The 25,079-nt window shown below is 35.7% G+C and overlaps 1 protein-coding gene across 1 annotated transcript in view; it reads right to left on the bottom strand.

Moving 5' to 3' along the window:
• Nucleotides 1–25,079, bottom strand: part of CFAP47 (cilia and flagella associated protein 47) — a 433,368-nt gene that overhangs the window by 77,135 nt on the left and 331,154 nt on the right. Inside the window, exons 55-57 of the mRNA XM_049766890.1 lie at nucleotides 17,337–17,445; nucleotides 14,358–14,462; nucleotides 4,281–4,437 (exon numbers count right to left, since the gene is read on the bottom strand). Of these exons, the coding sequence (XP_049622847.1) occupies nucleotides 4,281–4,437; nucleotides 14,358–14,462; nucleotides 17,337–17,445 (371 nt within the window). The remainder of the gene's footprint in view (nucleotides 1–4,280; nucleotides 4,438–14,357; nucleotides 14,463–17,336; nucleotides 17,446–25,079) is intronic.

Here is a 25,079-nt window from a genome sequence, read left to right as displayed (position 1 = left end):
AATATATACATATTATATAAATACCCCTTTTTTGTAAATACCCTTTTGTATATCAATGCTACCTATAGAAATAAATCGTTTATACATGAAACATGAAAAAAAAACATAAAAATCAACACAGATATATAGATATATTTGAACATTATTTATAGATATATATGCCTTAAGGTATAATTTGTACAGTTAATTTAAAGAATAATTTTTAGATTCAGCTATTGGAGAGTAGTTATATATTAAAATGGTACAGCAAAGTAAAACTGGAGTAATAAAAAGCCATAGAAACCTATGAGAAAGATGTTTATATATTATCCTATTGGGATACTCAACATACTATTAGGAGACATTAATCAGATGCAAAAGAAACTATAGTGTTCTAACTTTGTATGAAATTAGGTGTGCATATTTGTACATATAGACTAATGTTATAAGAACACTAACAGATGATGATTTTCACCTAGAGAGTTGATTAAGAATATGAGAATAGGATTTAATTAAGCACAATTTTATATGGCTTTGGGTTTGGAAAATAATGTTTTATCATTTCACAGTTAAAGTGAGTAAAGATTTGAGAAAAAGTAAACCTTAAATTTAAATTTTATCCCAAGAACAAGGAATAGATGCTTGTATACAACGGAAACAATTACTTAGAATAAAAAATTTAAAGTATATTTTGATTTTAGTTCACTATATGTTCTAGAATATAGTGTAGTTTAGGAGGAAAAAGTGTGTGTAAAGATAGCTTTAGTGCTCTTCAATAGTTGTTTGTGCCTTCTTTTGCTGTTACATAATTGTTGTTTTAACATAAATTAAAAAGTCCTAGAGTTGGTGTGGGGATGGTGAGGCCTTTCTCAGCCAGGCCTGGCACCTGCAGCCCCTAGGGCCTGGCAAGTCTGAAAGTGCAGATGAGTGTGAGAGTCACAAAGCAGTCAGATGAAGTTCCAGAAGTCGGCCAGCTTTATTTCAAGGTCCTAACCTAACATATACATTATTTCCTCACATGGCTTCTATGCTAAGCTGTTTCCTAGCAGCTACTTCTCTACTCCTTCTGGCTCTCTCGGACTCTGTCTTCCTTTCAGCTGCTTTTCCAGGCTTTCTTTGCTGATGCTATTGCTGCTGCTTCTATGCTGATGCTCAACTGCTGATGCTAAATCTCTCTGTTGAATTCCGCTATCGATTCTTGCTTCTGCCACACTTCTCCCGCTAACTCTCCTTTTTAATCCCTCTTTTCCCCCATGCAGACTCCTGTACCCGCCCATTCCAGGTGTGGGGAATTCTGATCATTCAGGTGGGATAAAAAAGAAGTTGGGGAGGAGATATACAGACATGATCATAGCCATTTTGAAAATACAAGGAGTATTTGGCTAACATAGAACAAAAGAGTACTGAATTATCATGATGAGTACCAGTTTCTCAGTGGAGAATTGAGAGTGGGGAAAATTAAGAACTTAGAGAATAATCTAAAAGGAAAGTATTAATATGAAATAATGATTATAAAGAATTATATTTCTTTGCTATATTCACTTAAGGGGCCATTTCAGTAGCAATAAGCAAATCTAGTGTTCAGCACAGTACATCTATCTCCTCTACAAAGGAAACCTTGGTGGAAGGAATGATGGCATAGCTCTGCAAATATGAACAATCACTCCAATAACTGTTGTAAAGTATAAAACTAGAATTAAAAAATGTTTAAAAATAGAGAAAATCTTCTAAAATGTCAAACTTTAGGCAAGAGCAAGGTGAAACTAAAATATCTTGTTTCTAGTAAGAAATAACATATTTCAAATTACCCAATGGATACAATAATATCATGATTGATTGATATAAAAGATCTAAGTCACCAAATTTGAGCCTATGTAGAAATAATAAAAATCATTCATCACTCCCAGGCTCTTTTTCTTCCAACTAAAAATTGTCAGCACAATAGCTAAGCACAGAGACATTAACATGTGAAAAGAAGACAGACTGATTAGGGTTCTTGGGACTTGCAGAACAATCAGGAAGCCTCTAAGTCACATCAGTTAAGGAGCATGGTCAAATACAAAAGAGAGCAAGGAAGGAGCAGGTCCTCTGCCTTCTACTGAAACATGCTGAAGTAAAATTCTTTTCTTTTGTTTTGTATTAGGGTCACACCTGAAGATGCTGAGGAGTTAGTCACTCCTGATTCTGCACTCATTAATCACTCCTTGCTGAGTTCAGGGAGCCATAGCTGTGCTAGGGATGGAACCTGGGTCCTCTGCAAGAGAAGCTGGCTCCCTCTCTGCTGTGCTATTATTACATCCCCAGCACTACAATTCTATGGTTGGGATGGATGGCAGGTTGACAGGGTAGCCAGAATAGAGTTGTTATAGTTAATCAAGCAAACAAAAGAATATGTAGTCTGACAACTTTCTGTCAATAAGAAACTTACTCAAATGTAAAGATTTTGAAATTTAAATGGATAGAAAATGATAACTAGACAAATGTAGTATTTTTGAAAATGGGAATAGTTTTATTACTATCATATAAAGCAAATTTCAGAGAATTACTACAAAGAAAGGCATTATATAATGATAAAATATTGATGCACCAGTAAGACCTCAAATCCAAGAGTATCTATAATAGATAACAGCGCCTCTATAGATTTAAAGCAAAAATTGATAGAGTTGGGACCAGAGAGATAGCATGGAGGTAGGGCATTTGCCTTGCATGTAGGAGGGCAGTGATTCAAATCCAGGCATCCCAGATGGTCTCCCGAACCTGCCAGGAGCATTTTCTGAGCATACAGCCAGGAGTAACTCCTGGACACTGCCGAGTGTGACCCCAAACCAAAAAAATAATAAATAAATGATAGAGCTAAAAGAAAAGAAAATAAGAACATCATTTTGTTGTGGCTTTCACTATTCTTTGTCAGAAATTGATAGAAACACTAGTCAGAAAATTTATAAAGACATAGAAGATCCAAATAACAAAATTAACTAACAGAATTTTAATTTCTTATGTAAAACACTCCACAAAAGAGTATAAAACTATTTGTTTTAAATTTCTATGTGGAATTCACTATAATGAGATAAAAAACCAAAACTTTCAAAGTTAAAATCTAAATCATTGAGGTTAATAGTCTTCAGGTCCTAGGCCCGGAGAGATAGCACAGCGGCGTTTGCTTTGCAAGCAGCCAATCCAAGACCAAAGGTGGTTGGTTTGAATCCCGGTGTCCCATATGGTTCCCCGTGCCTGGCAGGAGCTATTTCTGAGTAGACAGCCAGGAGTAACCCCTGAGCACAGCCCGGTGTGACCCAAAAACCAAAAAAAAAATAGTCTTCAGGTCCCAAACAACTAATCTAGAAATAATAAACAATACAAGATGGTCTTGAGATGTTTTTTCAAACCTTCTCTAGCACAAATTTCTTTTCTAAACAAATGCAATTTTGCTTTAATTCAAAACTTGGCAATATTGTTCAAACAATATGAACAAACATGTGTCATCAGTGTGACATGAAAAATAACTCAACTGAAATAAAAAATTCATCCGGGGGCTGGAGTAGTGGCACAAGCAGTAAGGTATCTGCCTTACACGTGCTTAGCCTAGGGTAGACCACGGTTCCATTATCCTGCATGCCATATGGTCCCTCAAGCCAAGAGCATCTTCTAAGTGCATAGCCAGGAGTAACCCCTGAGTGTTAGGGGATGTGGCCCAAAAAAAAAACAAAAGAAAAAATTCATCCAATGTGCTTTATACTTATGAAGAAAAGGTAGAAAGAAAACAAAATCAGAACACAAGAATTTCTATGAATGTTTGAGAAATAAATATTTGTATAATTGAATCATATAAGAATACTACATTCCTATTAATATATAGATTTTTGTTGATTTTACTGAAAAAATTGTAAGGTCATGACTTAGTATATATAATTTAATATATGAATTCCTAATTTCTGGTTCTGGTTCCACAATTTATGAACTGTTATTTCAAATAAGATACTTCAATTCTTTTACCTTATATTTCTCTCATGAAATTATGTTGTTGAGGGGTTGGAGTGACAGGACAATAGTTATGGAGATTGCCTTGAACACAGTTGACCTGGGTTTAATCTCCAGTACCACAAATGGTTTCTTGAGCCTTCCCAAGAATGCACAGAAGCAATAGTATGCCCTGAACACTGCCATGTGTAACCCCAAAAGTCATAAAATATATTAAATAAACTAAAGTTTAATGTGTTTCCTACCTCTAAAGTTCCTTTTTACTTTATAATAAAGTGGTTAAAATCATTAAAATTATTCAAAATGAAAGATAAATCACTTACTTGATAGTGTAATGTCAATAATAACTTCTTCCAGTGTGGGATTTTGGAATGGTATAGTGATAGTTTTATGAGTATCAAGAAAGGTAGATGCTTTTTCCGTGGATATAGGAGTGGGATATAGTCCTACTCCAGAGACATTAAATGTCCATTCTTCAATCTGTTTAAAGATAAATATTTTTAACATACGTAGTCTAATTGCATAAAATTTTGTAACAATTACTGATATAAACAAAATATTTGTCAGGTATCAAAAGCTTTCTTAATAATATTTAACATGCATGGTTTAATGTTTATTTTGATTTAATTGAAAACAGATTAAATATTCTTATAATGAAAAGAAGAAAAAAGATTCACATTAAAATATAATTTCAGATTTATTCTCAAGGTTTTTTTTTTAAAAAAACATATCAATTGGCCCACCCACGATGACCCTGCAGAAGGTGTGAGCCCCCCCCTGTTTGGTTTCCCCTGCCTGCACCATATAGGTCTACCCAGCTCAGACCCAACATCCAAATTTCTTAAATTATTCAGAGCCCATAAAATTGGAAGCAAAATACCAAACAAGCCAGAAATACCTATATCAAACTAGACAGGTGGCAAAAGCGAGCTCTAATTGAAAGGCCCCACAAACCAGGCAACTCCAACAATTTCAAAAAAATATGGGTAAACCAAGGAAGTCCCTAACATCTGGAGATATGGAAGGAAACCCAAACAAGTTTCCAAGTCCACCAAAACTAACAGACCCAAGAGATGAAGACCCAAAAACTGTCATGAGAAAAGAAATGCAAATCACAGTAAATAATATGAAAGAAGCACTAGCCAGCGAGTACAAGAAAACCATGGATGAAAAAATCAACCAAGTAAGAGAAGAACTGCTAAAGAATATGAGAAATTCCATACAAATGGAATTTAAGGAAATAATAAACAATGTAAAAAGCCATATGAGCAGAATCTCACAGTTGGAAAAGTGCATAGAAAAACTCGAAGATAAACTGGAATCAAGAACTGACGAGGAAGCCAACAAGGAAATAAAAGGCAAAGCTTTGGAAGAGAAAGTCCAGTACTTAATAAACAAAGACAAAAGAAATAATCTAAGAATTGTAGGTATACCAGAAGGGGAGGAAATAGGGAAAGGGGAAGAACAAGTGGTCAGGGAAATATTAGCAGAAAATTTTCCAGCACTCTGGAAAGAGACTTCAATGCAATTCCAGGAAGTAAAAAGAGTTGCTAATAAAATAGACCCTAATAAGCCAACACCAAGACATATAGTAGTCCAAATGGCAAAAAAACAAATAGAAAGATGAACTTTTAAAGGCATAAGGGAGGGAAAAAAAACCTCAAGGAAAAAAACCTCAAAGGAAGGGACATAAGAATCAAACCAGATCTCCCATTTGAAACAATTCAAGCAAGAAGACAGTGGAATGACATATTTAAACGACTGAATGAAATTTCCAACCTAGGGTCCAATACCCAGAAAAACTCCCATTCATATGGGAAGGAATACTAAAAACATTCTCAAATAAAAATGATCTTGCAATATTTGTGCAAACAAAACTGATCTTAAATGACCTACTCAGAGATGAAACACAATCCAAATCCCCGATTGTAGCAATAACAACCCTACACAACAGCGCTCTCTCAATAATATCCCTAAATGTTAATGGTCTAAACTCTCTCATAAAAAGACATATACTAGAGAACTGGATTAGAAAACATAAACTGGACTTCTGCTAGTTGCAAGAAACACACCTACTAATGCAGGACAGGCACAGACTTAGAATATAAGGATGGAAATTCAGGCCAATGGAAAACAAAAAAGAACAGGGGTGGCCATCTTAATATCATACCAAATTGCATTCAACCTCAAGAAAGTGATCAGAGATAAGGAGGGTCACTACATACTGGATCAGAGGAACAATAGATGAAGAAGCACTAACTCTAGTCAACATTTATGCACCCAATGTAGACCTAGCAAAATATGTGAGGCAAGTACTCACAAACCTGGAGAAACACATGAAGAAAAATGTGATAGTAGTAGAGGATCTCAATACTCCACTATCACCACTGGATAGATCCAGCAGTCAAAAAGATAGCAAAGTAATAAGAGCCCAAAATGAAAAATCAGAAGATCTAGTAGACTTATATACGGCCCTCCACCCCCAAAAGGCAGAATATACATTCTTCTCAAGCCCACATGGAACCTTCTCCAGAATAGACCATGCCATAGGATATAAATGTAACTTACATAAAACCACAAGTGTAAGGATCCTCAGAAGCACCCTATCAGATCACTATGAACAGAGGTCAAAATTGATTGTAAGAAGAAGCAATGGAGAAAATAAAACACCTGGAGATTAAACAACATGCTGTTCAACAACAACTGGATCAAAGAGCAACTCAAGGAAGAAATAAATAGATTCCTTGAGACAAATGATAATGAAGAGCCAACTTATCAAAATTTGTGGGACACAGCGAAAGCAGTAATTAGGGGGAAACTCATAGCAATACAGGCTTATGTCAGAAAAGAGAAAAATAACAAAATCAACAATTTAAAGGATCACCTTAAGAAACTGGAACAACTGCAGCAAAGAAATCCAACCACAACCAGAAGGCAAGAAATAATAAAAACCAGAGCAGAAATAAACAACATAGAAAGAAAGAAAACAAAACAAAAAAATCAATGAATCCAGGAGTTGTTTTTTTGAAAAAATAAACAAGATAGACAAACCACTGGCAAGACTTACTAAAAAAAAAAAGAGGAAAATCATCCAAATTAATAGGATCACAAATGAAAGGGGAGAGATTACAACAAAACCCCAAGAAATACAACATATCATAAGGTAATATTATGAACAACTATACTCACTTAAGCTAGAGAACCCAATAGAAACCGACAGATCCTTGGAAAAATACCAGCTTCTGAGACTGGAAAATGAAGATCTAGAAAACCTAAACAGGCCAGTCATGTCAGAGGAAATCGAAGATGTAATTAAGAAACTCCCTAAGAACAAAAGTCCGGGCCCAGATGGTTTTACAGGTGAATTCTATGGAACATTCCTAGAAGACTTACTACCACTTTTCCACAGGCTCTTCCAAACCATTGAAAAGACAGGAACCCTTCCCAACTCCTTTTATGAGGCTAATATCACACTCATTCCCAAAGACTGCAAAGACAGCACCAAGAAAGAAAACTACAGACCAATCTCACTAATGAACATAGATGCAAAAGTTCTCAACAAAGTTTTAGCAAACCGAATCCAGCACTATATTAGAAAGATTATACATCATGACAAAGTGGGTTTCATCCCAGGGATGCAAGGTTGGTTCAACATACATAAATCAATCAACATTATACACCACATCAAGAACAAGAAAAACAAAAACCACATAATCATATCAATCGATGCAGAGAAGGCGTTTGACAAAATTCAACACACTTTCATGTTGAAAACACTCAGCAAAATAGGGTTAGAAGGAACCTTCCTCAAAACAGTTACAGCTATCTATGAAAATCCCACAGCCAACATTATCCTTCATGGTGAAAAACTAAAAGCATTTCCACGAAGGTCAGGAACTAGGCAAGGCTGTCCACTCTCTCCACTCTTATTCAATATAATCTTATAAGTCCTAGCAATAGCAATCCGACAAGAGAATGGAATCAAAGAAATCCAAATTAGGAAAGAAGAACTCAAACTATCCCTTTTTGCAGATGATATGATGATATACATAGAAAACCCTAAAGAGTCGACAGTAAAACTTCTAGAAATAATTAACCAATACAGCAAAGTGGCTGGATATAAAGTGAATACACAAAAGACAGTAGCATTTCTCTACACAAATAATGAAGTAGAGGAGAGAGAGATTAAGAATTCAACTCCATTTAAAATAGTAACAGAAAACATTAAGTACCTAGAAATCAACCTTACAAGGGAAGTGAAGGACTTATACCAGGGAAACTTCAAAACACTTCAGAAAGAAATTGAAGAGGATCTAAGGAATGGAAGAACATCCCATGCTCATGGATAGGAAGAATCAACATAGTCAAAATGACTATCGTACCCAAACTCCTATATAGATTTAATGCAATACCCATCCAAATTCAGACATCATTCTTTAAAGACTGTGGGCTGTGCAAAACCCAAGAACGTGATCTACAGATGATTGACTGATAGAACCATGACCGGCCAGTATGTATTCTGGGATCAACAAGAAAGCCCCAGTCTAGGGTTTGTTCTACGACCTGCACAACAACCATGACCTGTAATTCCAGAGACCTGACTGAGGCAATTGCAACTTAATGGGTCTTCTGGAAACATAACGAAAGACGATATCCCAGGCTCCACCCAAGGTTCAGCACAAGGGCCAAGACCACCAACCACAGAAGACAGATTAAAATGACACCAAGGAAACAGAACTTATAAAATCACAAAGAAAGACTTCATCATATGTTCCACTCCTTGACCTGTGCACAGACTGAGACCTCTAGATATAGAGGTCTGTTTGTATCATCCAGATAGGAGCAGAAATTTTTCATACACCACAAAAGCACCAAGGGGAGAATAAATGAACTTGAAAGGAGTCTATAGATAATCCCATGACAATATATTCCAAGGGTGGAGAAACCCTGTATCTGTTAGGCCAACGGGGTTCCCATTTCGAATAACCCCAATATTTACTGTGCCTATGCAGGAGGGGGGAAAAAAGGAGAGGCAAAAAGCACAAAACAATCTTTTTTTTCTCTCTTTCTTTTATCAAGTTTTTTGTTGATTTCTTTGTTTTGGGGTAGATATTGTAGTAGATGTACATTTTTTACTTATATATTTACTTTTCCTTTCTTCTTTTCTCTTCTTCCTTTTTGTGCTTTGTCAAGTTTTTTATCTCATGACCATGGCAATTATGTGGTGCATATCTTTATCACTGCAGTGGTCACTGGATATCTTATTTGATACCTTGTTTTGAACTGTTGTGTTTCACCTTCTTTTTTCCCCTTCATCTCTCAAAGCAAGGAGGAGCCTCTAGAATGACTCTGTTCATAGTCAGCGTAGTTGATTTTTACCCCATTTTATTACTTTTCTCTTCCTCAAACAAAACCACATAACTTGAACTATCTAGTCCTGCCTCCAATTAGAGGGGGCAGTAATGGAGGTACCAAGACCAAACAGTTATAAGACCACTAAGTAATAAACTAGTCACAGAAGGGACCACGCATTCTAGCAGCCCCTGGGGGGAGAGTGGAGGATATGGGAGGCAGGATGGGAGCAGAGATGGGAGGAGGACAATTCAGTGGTGGGAATTCCCCTGATGCAATGTAAATATGTACCTGGAATATTACTGTGAAGGATATGTAAGTCACTATGATTAAAATAAAAACTGTATTATTAAAAAAAATTAAAAACATATCAATTTATCTAACAGCTTAGTAAATACTGTATGAAGTTTCCACAACATCCTGAGAAATTTCAGGTGCAAATCCATTAGTTATCACGTAAAGATAGATAATGGGAGGATTAAATTAAAGTCAAGTATACACAGCCATATTATTTTCTGCAATTCCTACTGTGCTGTATAATTTCAATTAGGAAGAGTTATTCAAAAAATACTGAAAGGGTCTAAAGTGGCTATTCTTATCTGGGTTTCATTCAGAAGCCTGCAAAACTCTATTTAAAATGTTCCCTTTGTACTCATTTAGAATACACGGTCTTTTTTAGTATAAAAGATTGTGACTCAATTCTGTATTACCAGAGAGATGGTACAGGTAATGTGCTTATAATATGAACCCTATAAGGTTCCTATGAACCTCACCAGGAGTAATACTTAAGCACAGAGTCAGAAGCAAGGCTTGAGCTCTTGATCTGACCTCTTCTCAAATGATTAAATCTTTTGCTGATGTTACTAATGAACAAAGAAGTCATTAACTAAAAATCAATAAACAATATCTATGTTTATAATATTTCCAATTTCAAAGTGGTTTCCAAGCCTAATTTCTGACAAAAGAGAAAACTGTAATTGTTTTTTCTAGGTAAAATAGCTAGTGACAGGAAACCTTATGGCAATTCTGAATAGGGAAGATTGAAGGCAAGTCTGATTTATTTACACACCGTGGTTACAAGGTTTTTCATAAGTGTCATTTTTTCAGTTACAAAAGTTATTCATGATTGAATTTCAGTCATAAACTGTACTATACCCTTCACCAGTTCACTTTTCACACCACCAATGTCCCCAGTTTCCTTCCTGCCTGCCTCTGAGGAAGACATTTTTCTTTCTCTCTTTCTTCCTTTTAGGCACTGTAGCTTGCAATATTGTTACTGAAGGGGTATCATGCATATCACTTTATCTCCTTTCAGTACCCTGTTCTTCTCCAGAGTGATTATTTCGAATTATCATTGTCATAGTGGTCCCCTTCTTTGCCCCGCCTCGTTATTTGTGGTAAGATTCCTAACATAGACTGATTGGACAGGCTTACCTGGCCTTCATGTCTCTGCTGTTTCTAGAAAATATTACCGTACTATTTTTATATATTTCATAAATGAGTACGATTATTCTATGTCTATCCCTCTTACACTGAAGCAAAAAAAAAATACAACTGTTACGTAGAGTATTTACTGTATTTACTTTCTTATTTATTGTATTTACTTACCTTTATTAACACTCCCTGTATTAACTTATGTTTATGTAGAGTGTTTACTTTCTAAATAAATGTTGGGTGACATAAATGAAGTGATTTTAAACCACTGGGAATGAGCACAACTATAAAAAGTAAACTCAAGTGTCAATTACCAAATTTGCTAATTATTATTATTTTTATTGTTATGTGGCAACACAGACTTTAGACTGTGGGAGCATAACATAAGTTCTTGATAGTCATATTTATGATAAGCTAACCAAATTAATCCCAGAATCCAAAAATCTGTGAAAGTGAATCAACCCTAAATTTTTATTTTTATAATGCAGGTGTATCCAAATCAGAAACAAATAAAATGAAAAATACATAATTTCCTTAAGCTTAGAAATCACACTTAGAAATAATTAAAACTTATCCTAAAACTTTTACTAGACTTTAGATTAATCACTTACTATATTTTAATGTCAGTTCAGATATATTGATTAGTAAAATCAATAAAGGGAGAGGAATCTTGTGTTTTTCCCTAATAGGCAAAAGCAATTGTAGACTCAAGCCAAGAAAAGCCAATCCTAAAATTTTATTTTAAAAAATCCTCTTTTGAGAGAGAAGACAAATGTCTGGCCCAGAGGCAGGCAGGGGAGATGGCTGGAGGGAAACTACAGAGTGTGGAGGCAGGAAATATGCACTGGTGAGGGGTGTATGTTGTACATTGTACAACTCAAACTCAATCATGAACAAGTTTGTAACTGTGTAAAAAAACAACTGTATAATGGACAACCTTATAAACCATGGTGAAATTAATTTAATAAGGAAAATAAAACAATCCTCTTCAGATAACTATATATGCTACAGACTATTTCAAAGTTCATTAAAATAGGATTAAATGAGTTTGGTAGCAAGGAATGTTCACTGAATTAAATAAAAGCAACACCAAAAATAATCCATGGATTAAAAGGAAATAAAAGGGTCAATAAGAAAAGAAAGTACAAGAGCAATCACAGGGTTACTACAGTACAATGAACAAGTCTAGATAGCTGAAAGAATGAATTATTGATTGAAGTTTTACTACAGATGAATCGTTAGAGCTTTGCTAAACCTAAAAGGAGATGCTCAGAATAAAGAAAAGTAAGCACTGGCTGTTAAATCTTTGAATAGAAATAATTCCAGTGGAAATGTAAGCAACTAAATTATTCCCATTAGTTAAGGTGGAGGGAATTACCCTGCTATAAAGCAATGTTTCAAAATTTGGTCTTGTTGGGATATGAGAAATAGTATAGTGAGCAAGGCAATAGCTTTCCATATAGGTGACTCTAAGTTTGATCCCTGTCACCATACATGAGGCCTAAGCCTGCTAGGAGTGATGCCTGAATGCAAACACAGGAATAAGCCTGGGCACTGCTGAGAGGGAACAATCTCACCCACACCCTCTACAAGCCTTGTTAAAATGATTTTTAAGAGTAAATAGGAATTACAATAACTTTAAGTTCTTCTGCCTTAAAAATTATTTTGCTTTCTTAATATTTTTCAGAATAGGGAGATGGGGCATTTATGGTGGGAATATTGTACTGGTGAAGGGAGGTGTTTTTTATTTTATAGCTGAAACCCAACAACATACATGTTTATAATCACGGTGCTTAAATAAAGACATGTTTTTGTATGTTTGTTTTTGGGTCACACCCAGCAGCGCTCAGGGGTTACCACCCCTGGCTACACACTCAGAAATCGCTCCTGGCAGGCTCGGGGGACCATATGGAATGCCGGGATTGAAACTACTGTCCTTTTGCATGCAAGGCAAATACCTTACCTCCATGCTATCTCTCCAGGCCTTATAAAGATATTAATTTAAAAATATTTTTCAAACCAAGGAGACTATCAGGGTCATATATGTCAGTAAGGGAATTCAAAAGCCTTATACTTTGTATTTCTTTCCTTTTTGGGGGGGTGGGGCACAACCAGTGACGCTCAGGGGTTACTCCTGGCTATGCACTCAGAAGTTACTCCTGGCTTGAGGGACCATATCAGATGCTGTGGAATCGAGCCGTGGTCCATCCTAGGCTAGCATGCACGAGGCAGACACCTTAAGCCCTGCGCCACCACCATTCCAGCCCCAAAACTTTGTATTTATGTAGGAAAATTATACTGTTTTTGTGTGTGTGTAAAAATATTTTTATGATGATAATTTTTATTTTGACCAAAGTGGATTACATATCTTTCACATTAATATTTTAGGTACATCGTGACATTGAATCAGGGGAAAAATTATACTGTTTTTAAATGGGAAAGAGCACTCCTAAGTCATGCCAGAAATTTGGCATGCATAATAAAATCGCTATGCCTTAAATCTAGATGTATATCTCAAACAATCTAAGGATTTAAAAATGTTATTTATCTTCAAATACTTTTGTGTACTTAAGACATTTTCAACATATTACTGAATAATTTACAATAAATATATTTTGTTTATTCACTTTATTTATTTACTAGGTATTTAATTTACTTGATCCAAGAACCTAAATTGCTTTGTACTAACACAGGGACACCTATATTTTATTTAATTCTAATGCCTTTGAGATGGCAGGGATTCAGAAGCTCCTTTATGTCCCCTGGAATAAAAATTACATGTGCACATTTACCAGTGCTCCTCCTCAAGTCTTAAAAAAGCAAAAACAATAGGGAACATAAAAGTTCTGAAAAATTCCCAGGGTCAGTAAAGGACTTAAAATGTTTTGACAATCTGGAGGGAGATATAAAAATAGCCATGAAGGTTAGTTTGAGCCCAATATACTGGGGTCATCTTACAAGCTGCCTGTGCTTAATATACATGTTTCAGTTTCCTGGTTTATAAAGTGGGGTTGATAATATATCCATCAAAGGACTATGGTAAAAAACATACTGAGGAAATTCTTAGTGTCATATGGCAAGTTTATAGATGCTTAAAATTACAAACTAATATTTAAGATCATTATTATTCAGGAAAATAATATAGAGAAAATTGAAAAAGATTCTATTTGCATGGGACCAAATTGATAGCACAGAGGGGAGGGCATTTGCCTTGCAGTGGCTGATTCAGGTTTGATCCTCTGCATCCTGTATAGTCCCCAAGAAGGCCAGGTGTAATTTCTGAGTGCAGAGCCAGGAGTAACCCCTGAGTGCCACCGGGTGTGGCCCAAAAACAACAGAAAGAATATATTTGCAATATGACATTTCTATAGTTCTATATTTGTATTTATAAAAACTTTAGTAACAAAACTTAAAACAACTATGCCTTAAATCTAGGTAATCTAGATATCAAGAGATCTAAGGATTTAAAAATGTTAACCTCAGATGCTTGTGTATACATATATGTAACATATTTTCAAAATCTTACTAAAATTTTCAATAAACATATTTTGCTTATTAGCCTTATTTATTGATTTGATATCTAATTAACTTGATGCATGAAAGTTCTATCATACCTGAGAACAACTGAAGATCAGAGAACCTCTTTGATTATTTCTTCCAAGAGAAGAAGGACAGAACTTAAAAGATATCTTTCCAGTAGAAAATGGATCTATAATCAGCTAGGAAGATTTTAAAGAAGAAGAAAACAAAAGTCAGGACTTCCGTTCTAGTTCATCATTATTCCATGCTATATATGAGCTGGTTTGATATGTGTGTAACTCATGTGCTGCCTGTACACATTATCCATTCTCAATATGCTTGCTTGAAAAATATTGGTAAATTGGCCTGTAGTATGTTTACTCATCCTGAAGTCATCTTCTTTTCATGAGCAATAATCATGTGATTTCACTAATTCTAAAGGACCCTCAAACATAGGAACAGGTATTTTATTCAAGAACCTATAGTTTATAGATCATATCAAGCAAGATACATGTCAAACCAGTAGTGAGAACCTCACTTAAAACCTTAGTGATGTCAAAATAAATGAACTGATTCTAAGCGAAATCAATTGTAGACATGTTCTTTCATCGTACAATAAGCACTCACATTTAATCATATATAGTGTGTGCAATCTGTTCAATCCTGGTTCAATTCCCTAAGGTCACCTGGTTCAATATGCACCACAGGATGTGGCCTGAGAAACCACTGAGTTCTTCTGGAGGTAGTCTGGATAATTCCCATAACCAAAGGGCAGCATGGAATCCTTCATTCCTGCCATTGAACTGATGGCCTGGTTGGCAGAGACAGTAGAAGGCTTTCCCTGGGGTCTCCTGAGCACAGCTTGGATGGCCTTCTCTCCCCAAATTATTTAATTTTGTGGTCATAAGAATCATAGTAGGACTCACATACAGGAGATGTGGTCTACTGCTGAGGCACATTCCTATCCCCTATAGCAAACTTGTATTTAGGGGTATAGGGCTGCTGAATTAGATCAGACTGTACTGGGGCCTACTTCTGGATCAGTGTTGCTTCTGGTGGTGCTTGGGGAACCATGTGGTGATGGAGGTAGAGAACTAAACCTGGGGCTCCAGCAAACAAATCATGAGATGAAGCCTATAAACCTGACCCCTATATTAAACACTATTTAAAAAAATAAGGCTGACTTTCCCCCACTGGTACCTTAACCGAATTCATGCATTCTTATTGACAGGATGTAAATTTATTTCAATAATAAATCTGGCTAAACAGTAAATAGGAAAACCTGCATTGCATAAAGTGTCAATTATTAAAAAGAACAAAATTCTCTGATATGGAATATGTACACATACTATATAGTTGTGCATTTCATTGGAAAATGCATCTAATGGTATATTGCCTTGAATTTATTTGTACTTCATCAATTCCTAACCATATGGTTTAAACATTTTTTCCTTTCTTGATTAAAATCTTCTATAAATAAATGTCAGAGGTATGTAGTGAAACTTCAGGGAGAATATATTCCCAAATAGTCCCTGAACAAAACCCCTTATTTAATTCACCTTCCCTACCCATGGTTTTGAGGAAAAGAAGATAAATACCACTGGATAGAATTGGTTACAGGTTCAGTTTCATTAATGCATATATCACAAAAAGGACCTTTGTGAAATGCAAAATATTTCATTCCAAGCATGCGTATTCTGGCAATCAGCTCAAATGTGTGAGATTACAGATGTTCTAGTTAAAAAAGAAGATAATCCTGGGACTTCTGAGTAAACTATATTCTATAAAGGATACTAGATGATATAGGCAATTATTATGTTCAAAGAAATATGTATTACTGTAAGTAGCATAGTACCTATAATTTAATTTTAAATTTCACAGAAGGAAATGCAAGAGATAAACGGGGTCAGAGCAATAGTAATAGAGAGGCAGGTTTTTGCTTGCACAGGGCCAGACACCTTGGGCTTAATATGTGGCACACCACATGGTTCCTGAGCATAGCAAGAAATGACCCTGAAGTAGAGCTAGGACTAGTCCTGAGCATTGCCATTTGTGGCTCAAAAAACCAAAACAAACAAAAGAATTTTAAGAGATATGACAATTTACTAATATAACAACCATACTTGAAAAGTATAAGTTCAGGTTTCAAATTATTCAACTTTAATCTTTGAATTTTTGTAGCATATAAAGAAAAAAGTTAATTTATATAGTTTTGCCTTGGTAATTAATTTATTCTTAAAATAAACCATAACTACTTTAAAATAATTATTAAATGCAAATATAGTGAAATATCAAGAATTAAGTCATGTCTATAAGTGTACATAGACATATAATCTTTAATTTTATTATCATTATCGTCATGTATTCTCTATATGGTAATCTCACCCTATAACAGTATGTCACCACATAAATTTTCTTGAGCTGATTCCAAATAAAGATAATTGCATATTCAATGATACTTGATACATATATCAAATATTAATTATTAATTAATAAGTATTAAATTATGAATGGATTGAAAAGAGTACATATTTGAGAGTACATATTGTGTATTGTATGCTTTGGGAAACTAGTGATGTTAAATCTTCAAACTGGTTTAGCTATTTGAAGAGGGGAAAAGTGATTGAGAACCACTGACTAGCTCTAGTCATGGCAAGGAACCAAAGATTGAAAAAAATGAGGCAGATAAAGAGAAATGGATAATGGAGTGGTGGGAAGTAAATCATGAAAGACTAGAAAAGGACGTCCTTGGGATCTGAATGCACAGATTGACTTTTGCATCAACATTTTGTTACTGGTTTGATTGCATAAATGGATTGTTAAAAAGGTTACAGAAATAGCACAGGTAAAATAGAGTTCAGTAATGTGTATATGACTCAGATATACATTAAAAACTTACATGATTGTATTGTTTTTGATACATTAAATTTGAGGATATGTGTTCTGTTTTTAAATTTTAGAAAGTTGAAGCCTTTTTAATAATTCAAATGATATTCCACTATTGTCTTCAAAAATCACAACTAGAAAACACTCTTTTGTCATGGTAGCTTACTTTGCTTTCTTAATATACTTACTGGCCCTTTGGACATATCCAAGACAAAATTAATAGGGTTGGTGCTTTGTCCACTTATGACGAGGGTTTCATGTGAAGGATTATTTAAAGTAATAATTTGACTGACAAACCTGAAAAAAAAAGTTGTTTACTGCATTTGAAAACATGTTGGTTGATATTTCTATAAACTTGGTGATTAAGATGGAGTGACTCAAATACCCCAAATAATAATCGTAATTCACATATTTCAGAACGGAGCTTATTTGTAAATAGGATTGTGGACCTAATTCAGCACGACTAATTGCATCTTTATTAAGTGATGGTATGAATATTCATATGAGAAAATTCAAGGATTTTCTTTATTCAACTTAAAATTTTACTATAAATTTATAGCAAGCAACACGGTATGGTAATAGAATAAAGACAGACTGTCAGTCCAATAAAATAGAATTGAGAGACATAAGACAGATTCTCAGGTATATTTATGGTCAGATAATCTTTGAAAAGAAGCTAGAAGTATGAAGCAGAGCAAGGAAAGCTTTTTCAACAAAGAGTGTTGAGAAAACTAGTCAGCAACATGCAAAAAATAACATATCAATATTTCATACTTCATACAAAAGTTAGTTCAAAATACATTAAAGACCTTCATACTAAACTCAAATTCATAATTAAATTGAGATAAACAGAACTCGTCTGACATGAAACTAGAGATTTTTCAATTCGTCAATGCCATTGGTCAAACAAAAAGAAGTAAAAATAAACATTTGGAACTACTTCAAATTAAGAAGCTTCTGCACTACAAAATAAATGACAAGTATAGTCACTCACTGACTGGGAGATATATTTGCCATTGACTCAACTAAAAAGAGGTTAATAGAGCATATCAGAACTTAACAAAAACAACAAAAACTGAACAACACCATCAAAAAATAGGGAGAATATATTAACTGAAGATATTAACTTCCTGCAAAATACATGCATACAAATGGTCTTTAGATATATGAAAAAAATGCTCTGCATCATGTAGCATCAGAAAAAGGTCAATCAAAACAATAAAGAGATGTCTCAGACTAAGAACAGAATACATTATAAAACAAATAAACAGTGCTGATATGGAAACTGGAAGAAAGCAACCCTCATCTACTGTTGGTGCGAATACTGACGGATTCAGTTTCTTTGGAAAACAATAAGGACATGTCTCAGAAAACTATGAACTGAGATTCTCTGTGAAATTAGCAATTTCATGTCTTGGTTGGTGTCTACCTCAAAGGCTTCAAAATATTATTTTGAAACTACACTGATGTCCCTGTTTTCATTGCAAAATTATCTAGAGTGGCCAATATATGGAAACAATAAACATAGTATTCATCAATTGATGACTGGATAATAGAACTGTAGTATGTAAATATAATGGATTCTTGGTGCTTTTGCAGGGAACTGTGTCGGTTCTACATCTGGAATCTGGGACACGGGGTTGGACAGTTGCTGTCAATCACATGGAGTTAAGTTGGGTCCACATGACCCATGTTCAAGGTGAGAGCGTCTCCTGTATTATAAAATGTATGTGTTCATATCCCTAGTAGATAAGAGCTAGTTTCTGTGCATAATATTTCCCCTCTTTTAGAGTGCCTATGCAAAAGGAAATGATGCCATATTATATTTATTACTGGTACATAAGTGGGTAAGACTGACAGGCTATACAATTTCTGTGCCCTGGTACTGACCTGAGCTTTTATCCCAAGCAAGACTTTTTCTTTTAGACTTTTATACCAAGCAGAACCAAATTAAGAGGGTGGAGAAACGCTCTATCTTTTATCTGTATCTCTTAGACCAAGAGAATTCCCTTACTGTGCCTAGGATATAAAAGCAACCCACGGAATGGGAGAAACTATTGATTCATTACCCAAAAGATAAGGGGCTAATATTGTAAATATTCGAGGTACTGACAGAACTTAACAATAAAAAAACATCTAAACCCATCAAAAGGGGAAAAGAAATGAACAGACATTTTGTCAAAGAAGAAAAACAAATGGCCAAAAGGCACATGAAAAAAAATGCTCTACATCACTAATCATCAGGGAGATGCAAATCAAAACAACAATGAAATGCCATCTCACATCACAGAGACTGTTACATATCACATCACAGAAACTGGTACATATCACAAAGAACAAGGAGAAACAGTGCTGGAAGGGATGTGGAGAGAAAGGAACTGTCATTCATTGCTAGTTGGAATGCTGTCTAGACCAGTATTTATGGAAAAATATATGGACATTCCTCAAAAAAACTAGAAATTGAGCTCCCATATGATCTAACTATAAAACTCTTAGAGATATACCCTGGAACAAAAAAATACAATTCAAAAATTCCTTCTTCACAACTATATTCATTGCAGCACTATTTAAAATAGCCAGACTCTGGAAACAACCAAGATGCACTTGAACAGCCTGTGCTTGTCTGTGTTTCTGAATACCTGAAGGTCTCCTTAGAGGCCTAGGGAGCCCACCCCCCAAAAAACTGCATTTTGAAGCTGCCCAGTGAGTAAACTCTGGCTGTGGGGGTCACCGTCCAATAAGCTGAGCTCTCTGGCCTGCGGAGGCTCCACGTTGCTGTGCCTTTGTTACTCTGAGGACTTCAAGGGAAAATTCTCCTGGGCCTGTCTGTGGTTCTGAATACCTGAAGGTCTCCTCAGAGGCCTAGGGAGCACACCCCCAAAAAACTGTCAACTAGAGGCAGCAGAAGAGAGCTTCACTTCACAGCCGCACATTCTTTCTAACCAATGAACCCCACCACAACACGCAGGAAAAACCACACTACAAGTGTGACAATGGGGAAACCTCGCAGGCAAACACCATGCACAGAGAATGAAGATGAAAGCTTGGATGACCTAATAAATTCAAACCACCTAATTAACCTCTCGGAAAAGGATCTTAAAATAGCAATATGGAAGATGTTTGTAGAACTCAAAGAAAGCATAGATCGATCTGAACAGAATACAAAGACAGAAATCAGAAAACTCCAAACTGAAATAACAGATCTGAAAAACATGGTAGCTCAACTGAAAACCTCAATGGATGGCCTCGCCAGCAGGGTAAAAGCAGCTTAGGAGAGAATCGGAGTACTGGAAGATGTGATGCAGAAAAACTAAACACAACAGAAGAAATTGGAAAAGAACCTTAAGACAAATGAAAAGGCAATGGAAAAGTACTCAAGGAATGCGAACAGATGAAAATAGAACTCTTTGATAAACTCAGCAGAAACAACATAAGAATCATTGGAGTCCCAGAGACTCAGGTAGGAGATCTCTGGGAAGAATTAACTGCAAAGACATCATCAAAGAGATACTCCCAGACTTAAAGACTACATGCAATCAAATCCTGCATGCCCGAAGAGTACCAGTTAAAAGAGACCCAAAGAAAAACACCCCAAGACATATCCTCGTTACAATGACAAATCCCACAGATAGAGATAGAATACTGAAAGCAGCAAGATCAAAAAGAGAAATTACATTCAAAGGAGCTTCCCTAAGACTTACAGCAGACATGTCACAAGAAACTCTCCAGGCCAGAAGACAGTGGTGATATATTGTGACAAGACTGAATGAAATGAATGCCTCACTGAGAATACTGCACCCAGCCCGACTCACCTTCAGGTTTGAAGGAAGAATACAAAGCTTCATGGATAAACAATAGCCCAGAAACTTCACAGATGATAAACCAGCATTAAAGGAAAAACTGACAGGTCTACTCAAAGACAAGAGAGACCAACAAACACAGCAAACTTATCTAGAAAGATTACATTAACTATTATGACAATCATCTCTTTCAATGTCAATGGACTAAATTCACCAATTAAAAGACATAGAGAGCCAAAATGGGTCAAAAAGATGAATCCAACCTTCTGTTGCCTACAAGAAACACATCTGAATAGTCAGAACAAACATAGACTCAAAATCAAAGGCTGAAGGAAAATCATCCAAGCAAAGAACACTCTCAAAAAAGCTGGGGTGGCCATATTAATGATCTGATGACACCAACTTTATATTCAGAAAAGTGGTAAGGGACAAAGATGGACACTATGTACTAATCAAGGGATATGTGCAACAGGAAGAAATCAGACTATTAAAAATATATGCACCTAATGAGAGACCAGCAAATTATCTAATACAATTACTGACAAATCTGAAAGAAGAAATCAATAATAACACAATAATTGTGGTAAACCTAAACACAGCCCTATCAACACCTGATAGGTCAACCAGACTAAAACCAAAAAAAACATACTAGCCCTGAAAAGACTAATGGAAGAAAGAGGACTAGTAGATATATATAGGACACTCCATCCCAAAAAACCTGAATACACATTCTTCTCCAATGTACATGGGTCATTCTCCAGGATAGACTACATGCTGACACATAAAACATACCTCCATAAAATCAAAAGGATATAAATATTGCAGGCTACCTTTGCTGAACACAAAGCTCTGAAATTAGATGTGAAAAACTAAAAGCCTTTCCTCTAAATTCTGGTACAAGACAAGGCTGTCCGCTCTCACCACTCCTTTTCAACATAGTATTGGAAGTTCTTGCTATAGAAATCAGGCAAGAAAAAGATATCAAGAGAATCCAAATAGGAAAGGAAGAAGTCAAGCTCTCTTTGTTTGCAGATGACATGATACTCTACTTAGAAAACCCTAAAGACTCTACCAAAATGCTTCTAGAAACAATAGACTCATATAGCAAGGTGGCAGGCTACAAAACGAACACATAGAAATCAATGGCCTTTTTATACAGCAATAATGATAGGGAAGAGAAGGAAGTCAAGAAGGCAATCCCATTCACATTAGTGCCACACAAAGTCAAATATCTTGGAGTCAACTTGACCAAAGACATGAAGGACCTATACAAAGAAAACTATAAAGCCCTGCTCCAAGAAATAAGAGAGGACACACGGAAATGGAAACACATACCCTGCTCATGGATTGGCAGGATTAACATCATTAAATAACAATACTCCCCAAAGCATTATACAGATTTAATGTGGTCCCCTTAAAAATACCCATGAGATTCTTGAAAGAAGTGGATCAAACACTTATGAAGTTCATCTGGAACAATAAACACCCTGGAATAGCTAAAGCACTCCTAGGGAAAAGGAAAATGGGAAGCATTACTTTACCCAACTTTAAACTGTACTAAAAAGCAATAATTATCAAAACAGCATGATATTGGAATAAAGACAGACCCTCAGATCAGTGGAATAGGCTTGAGTTCTCAGACATTGTCCCCCAGACATACAATTACCTAATTTTTGACAATGGAACAAGAAATCCTAAGTGGAGCAGGGAAATACTCTTCAAGTGGTGCTGGCAGAACTGGTTAGCCACTTGTAAAAAAAATCATAGACCCCCAGTTAACATCATGTACGATGGTAAAATCCAAATGGATTAAGGACCTCGATATCAGACCTGATACCATAAGGTATATAGAACAACACATTGGTAAAACACTCCATGACACTGAGACTAAAGGCATCTTCAAAGAGGAAACTGCACTTTCCAAACAAGTGGAAGGAGGGATCAACAGATGGGAATACAGATGGGAAGCTTCTGCACCTCAAAAGAAATAGTGCCCAGGATACAAAAGCTACCCTCTGAGTGGGAGAAACTACTCACCCAACACCCATCAGATAAGGGCTAATATCCAAAATATACAGGGCATTGACAGAACTTTAAAAGAAAAAACATCTAATCCCATCAAAAAATGGGGAGAAGAAATGAACAGACACTTTGATAAAAAAAAGAAATACAAATGGCCAAAAGGCACATGAAAAAATGCTCCTTGTCACTAATCATCAGGGAGATGCAAATCAAAACAACAATGAGATACCATCTCACACCAGAGATTGGCATATATCACAAAGAATAAGAACAATCAGTGCTGCAGGAGATGTGGAGAGAAAGGAACTCTTATCCACTGCTGGTGGGAATGCCCTCTAGTCCAACCTCTATGGAAAGCGATATGGAGATTCCTCCAAAATCTGGAAATTGAGCTCCCATTCGACCGAGCTATTCCACTCCTAGGGATATTCCTAAGAACACAAGAATACAATACAAAACCTCCTTCCTCACACCTATATTTATTGCAGCACTATGCCCTTCTACAGACGAATGGCTAAAGAAACTGTGGTAATATACACAATGGAATATTATGCAGCCATCAGGAGTGATGTAGTCATGAAAATTTATATATGTGGATGTACATGGAATCTATTATGCTGAGTAAAATAAGTCAGAGGGAGAGAGATAGACAAAGAATAGTCTCACTCATCTATGGGTTTTAAGAAAAATTAAGGATATTATTGTAATATTGCTGAGACAATAGAGATGAGAGTCGGATAAGAGTCACGAAGACCGACTAATAATATGATGCTCACCACAATGAGTAGTGAGTGCAATTTGGAAAATAAATACACTAACAACTATCATGACAATCTTAGTGAGAGAATGAAATGAATGTCTCGAATACAGGCAGAGGTTGGGAAAGAGGGAGGAGGGCATAGGTGGTGGACCTGTTGAACTGTCAAGGGGGTGTTCTATTTATGATTGAAACCCAACTAAAATCATGCTTATAATCTTGCTTAAATATTTTAATTTTTTTAAAAAATGAATTAAAATCTGTTTTTTGCTATTTTGATTACTATATGGCTTGGCTTGGTGTTAATCTATTAAGGTCTATTTTATTCGGAACTCTTTGTTTCTTGGATTTGTACAGGTTCCTTTTTACAATAACTGGATAAATTCTCTGCTATATTTCCCTCACTGCTTGTTCTTCCCTCTTTCCCATTTTCCTCCACGTCTGCTATTCCGAAGTCATAGATTATTTCTATTGTCTTTGTTTATTAAGTACCTTACATTATCTTCTGATGTTTGTCTCTCATTTCTATACTGACTTCTTTATTGTTGCTGGCTTGCATTTTGTTTTCAAGTTCATCCATGCGATTCTCAATGTGTATAATTCTGCTACTGTGGCTTGCTAGCATTTTTTAGTTCCCTTAGTTCCATTTGTATGGACTCTCTCATCTTCTTATAGAGTTCTTCTTTGAGTTGGATGAATTGTTCATTTATGGATTTTTCAATGACTTTATTTAGTGATTATTTGAATTACATTGCTAAGATATTAAATCCAGATTTCAGGTCCTCATCTATGAAGTCATACATTATGGAGGACTTGGAAATCTGTTGCTGGTGTCTTTCTTAGTTTCCCCAATGTTTTTTGCATAGGGGGTGGGTTGGGGTGCTGTAGTTCTAGGGCCTTTTTAAAGAAGTGGTCTGTTTAATTGTGTAGGAGGTAGTTGGAGGTAGATTTGTGTTAGAGTTTATTTATTCTAGGTACTCGAGTTTGCTCAAGTATGGTAGAGATGTTGCGGTCTAGTTTGTTGGGTTTTCCTTTTGGTTTGGGGTCTATATATTTTCTAATGGAAAAGAAGTTGGGACTGGTCTGCCTTTCTGTTATAAACTGAAGTGTCAGTGAGGTTTGTGGGGTTGTGGAGCCATGGCCAGAGTGTGTATGTACAGATCATACTGATATCTTCAGATTAGGAGAAGTATGGGATTTTGATTAGAGGTAGTTAAAGGTGTGGTGGAGGCAGTTAAGGGGAGGTACCATTTATACATGGTCTGGGTTAAAAACCTGCCATTAAAAAAAAACCTGCCATAAGGCTCCCTGTGTTTCAGTCCCACTAAAATAGGTTCCTGAAAGTTGGGATG

Source organism: Suncus etruscus, chromosome X (genome assembly GCF_024139225.1).
Source record: "Suncus etruscus isolate mSunEtr1 chromosome X, mSunEtr1.pri.cur, whole genome shotgun sequence".
Classification (NCBI taxonomy): domain Eukaryota; kingdom Metazoa; phylum Chordata; class Mammalia; order Eulipotyphla; family Soricidae; genus Suncus; species Suncus etruscus.
This window is presented reverse-complemented; position numbering and strand designations above follow the sequence as displayed.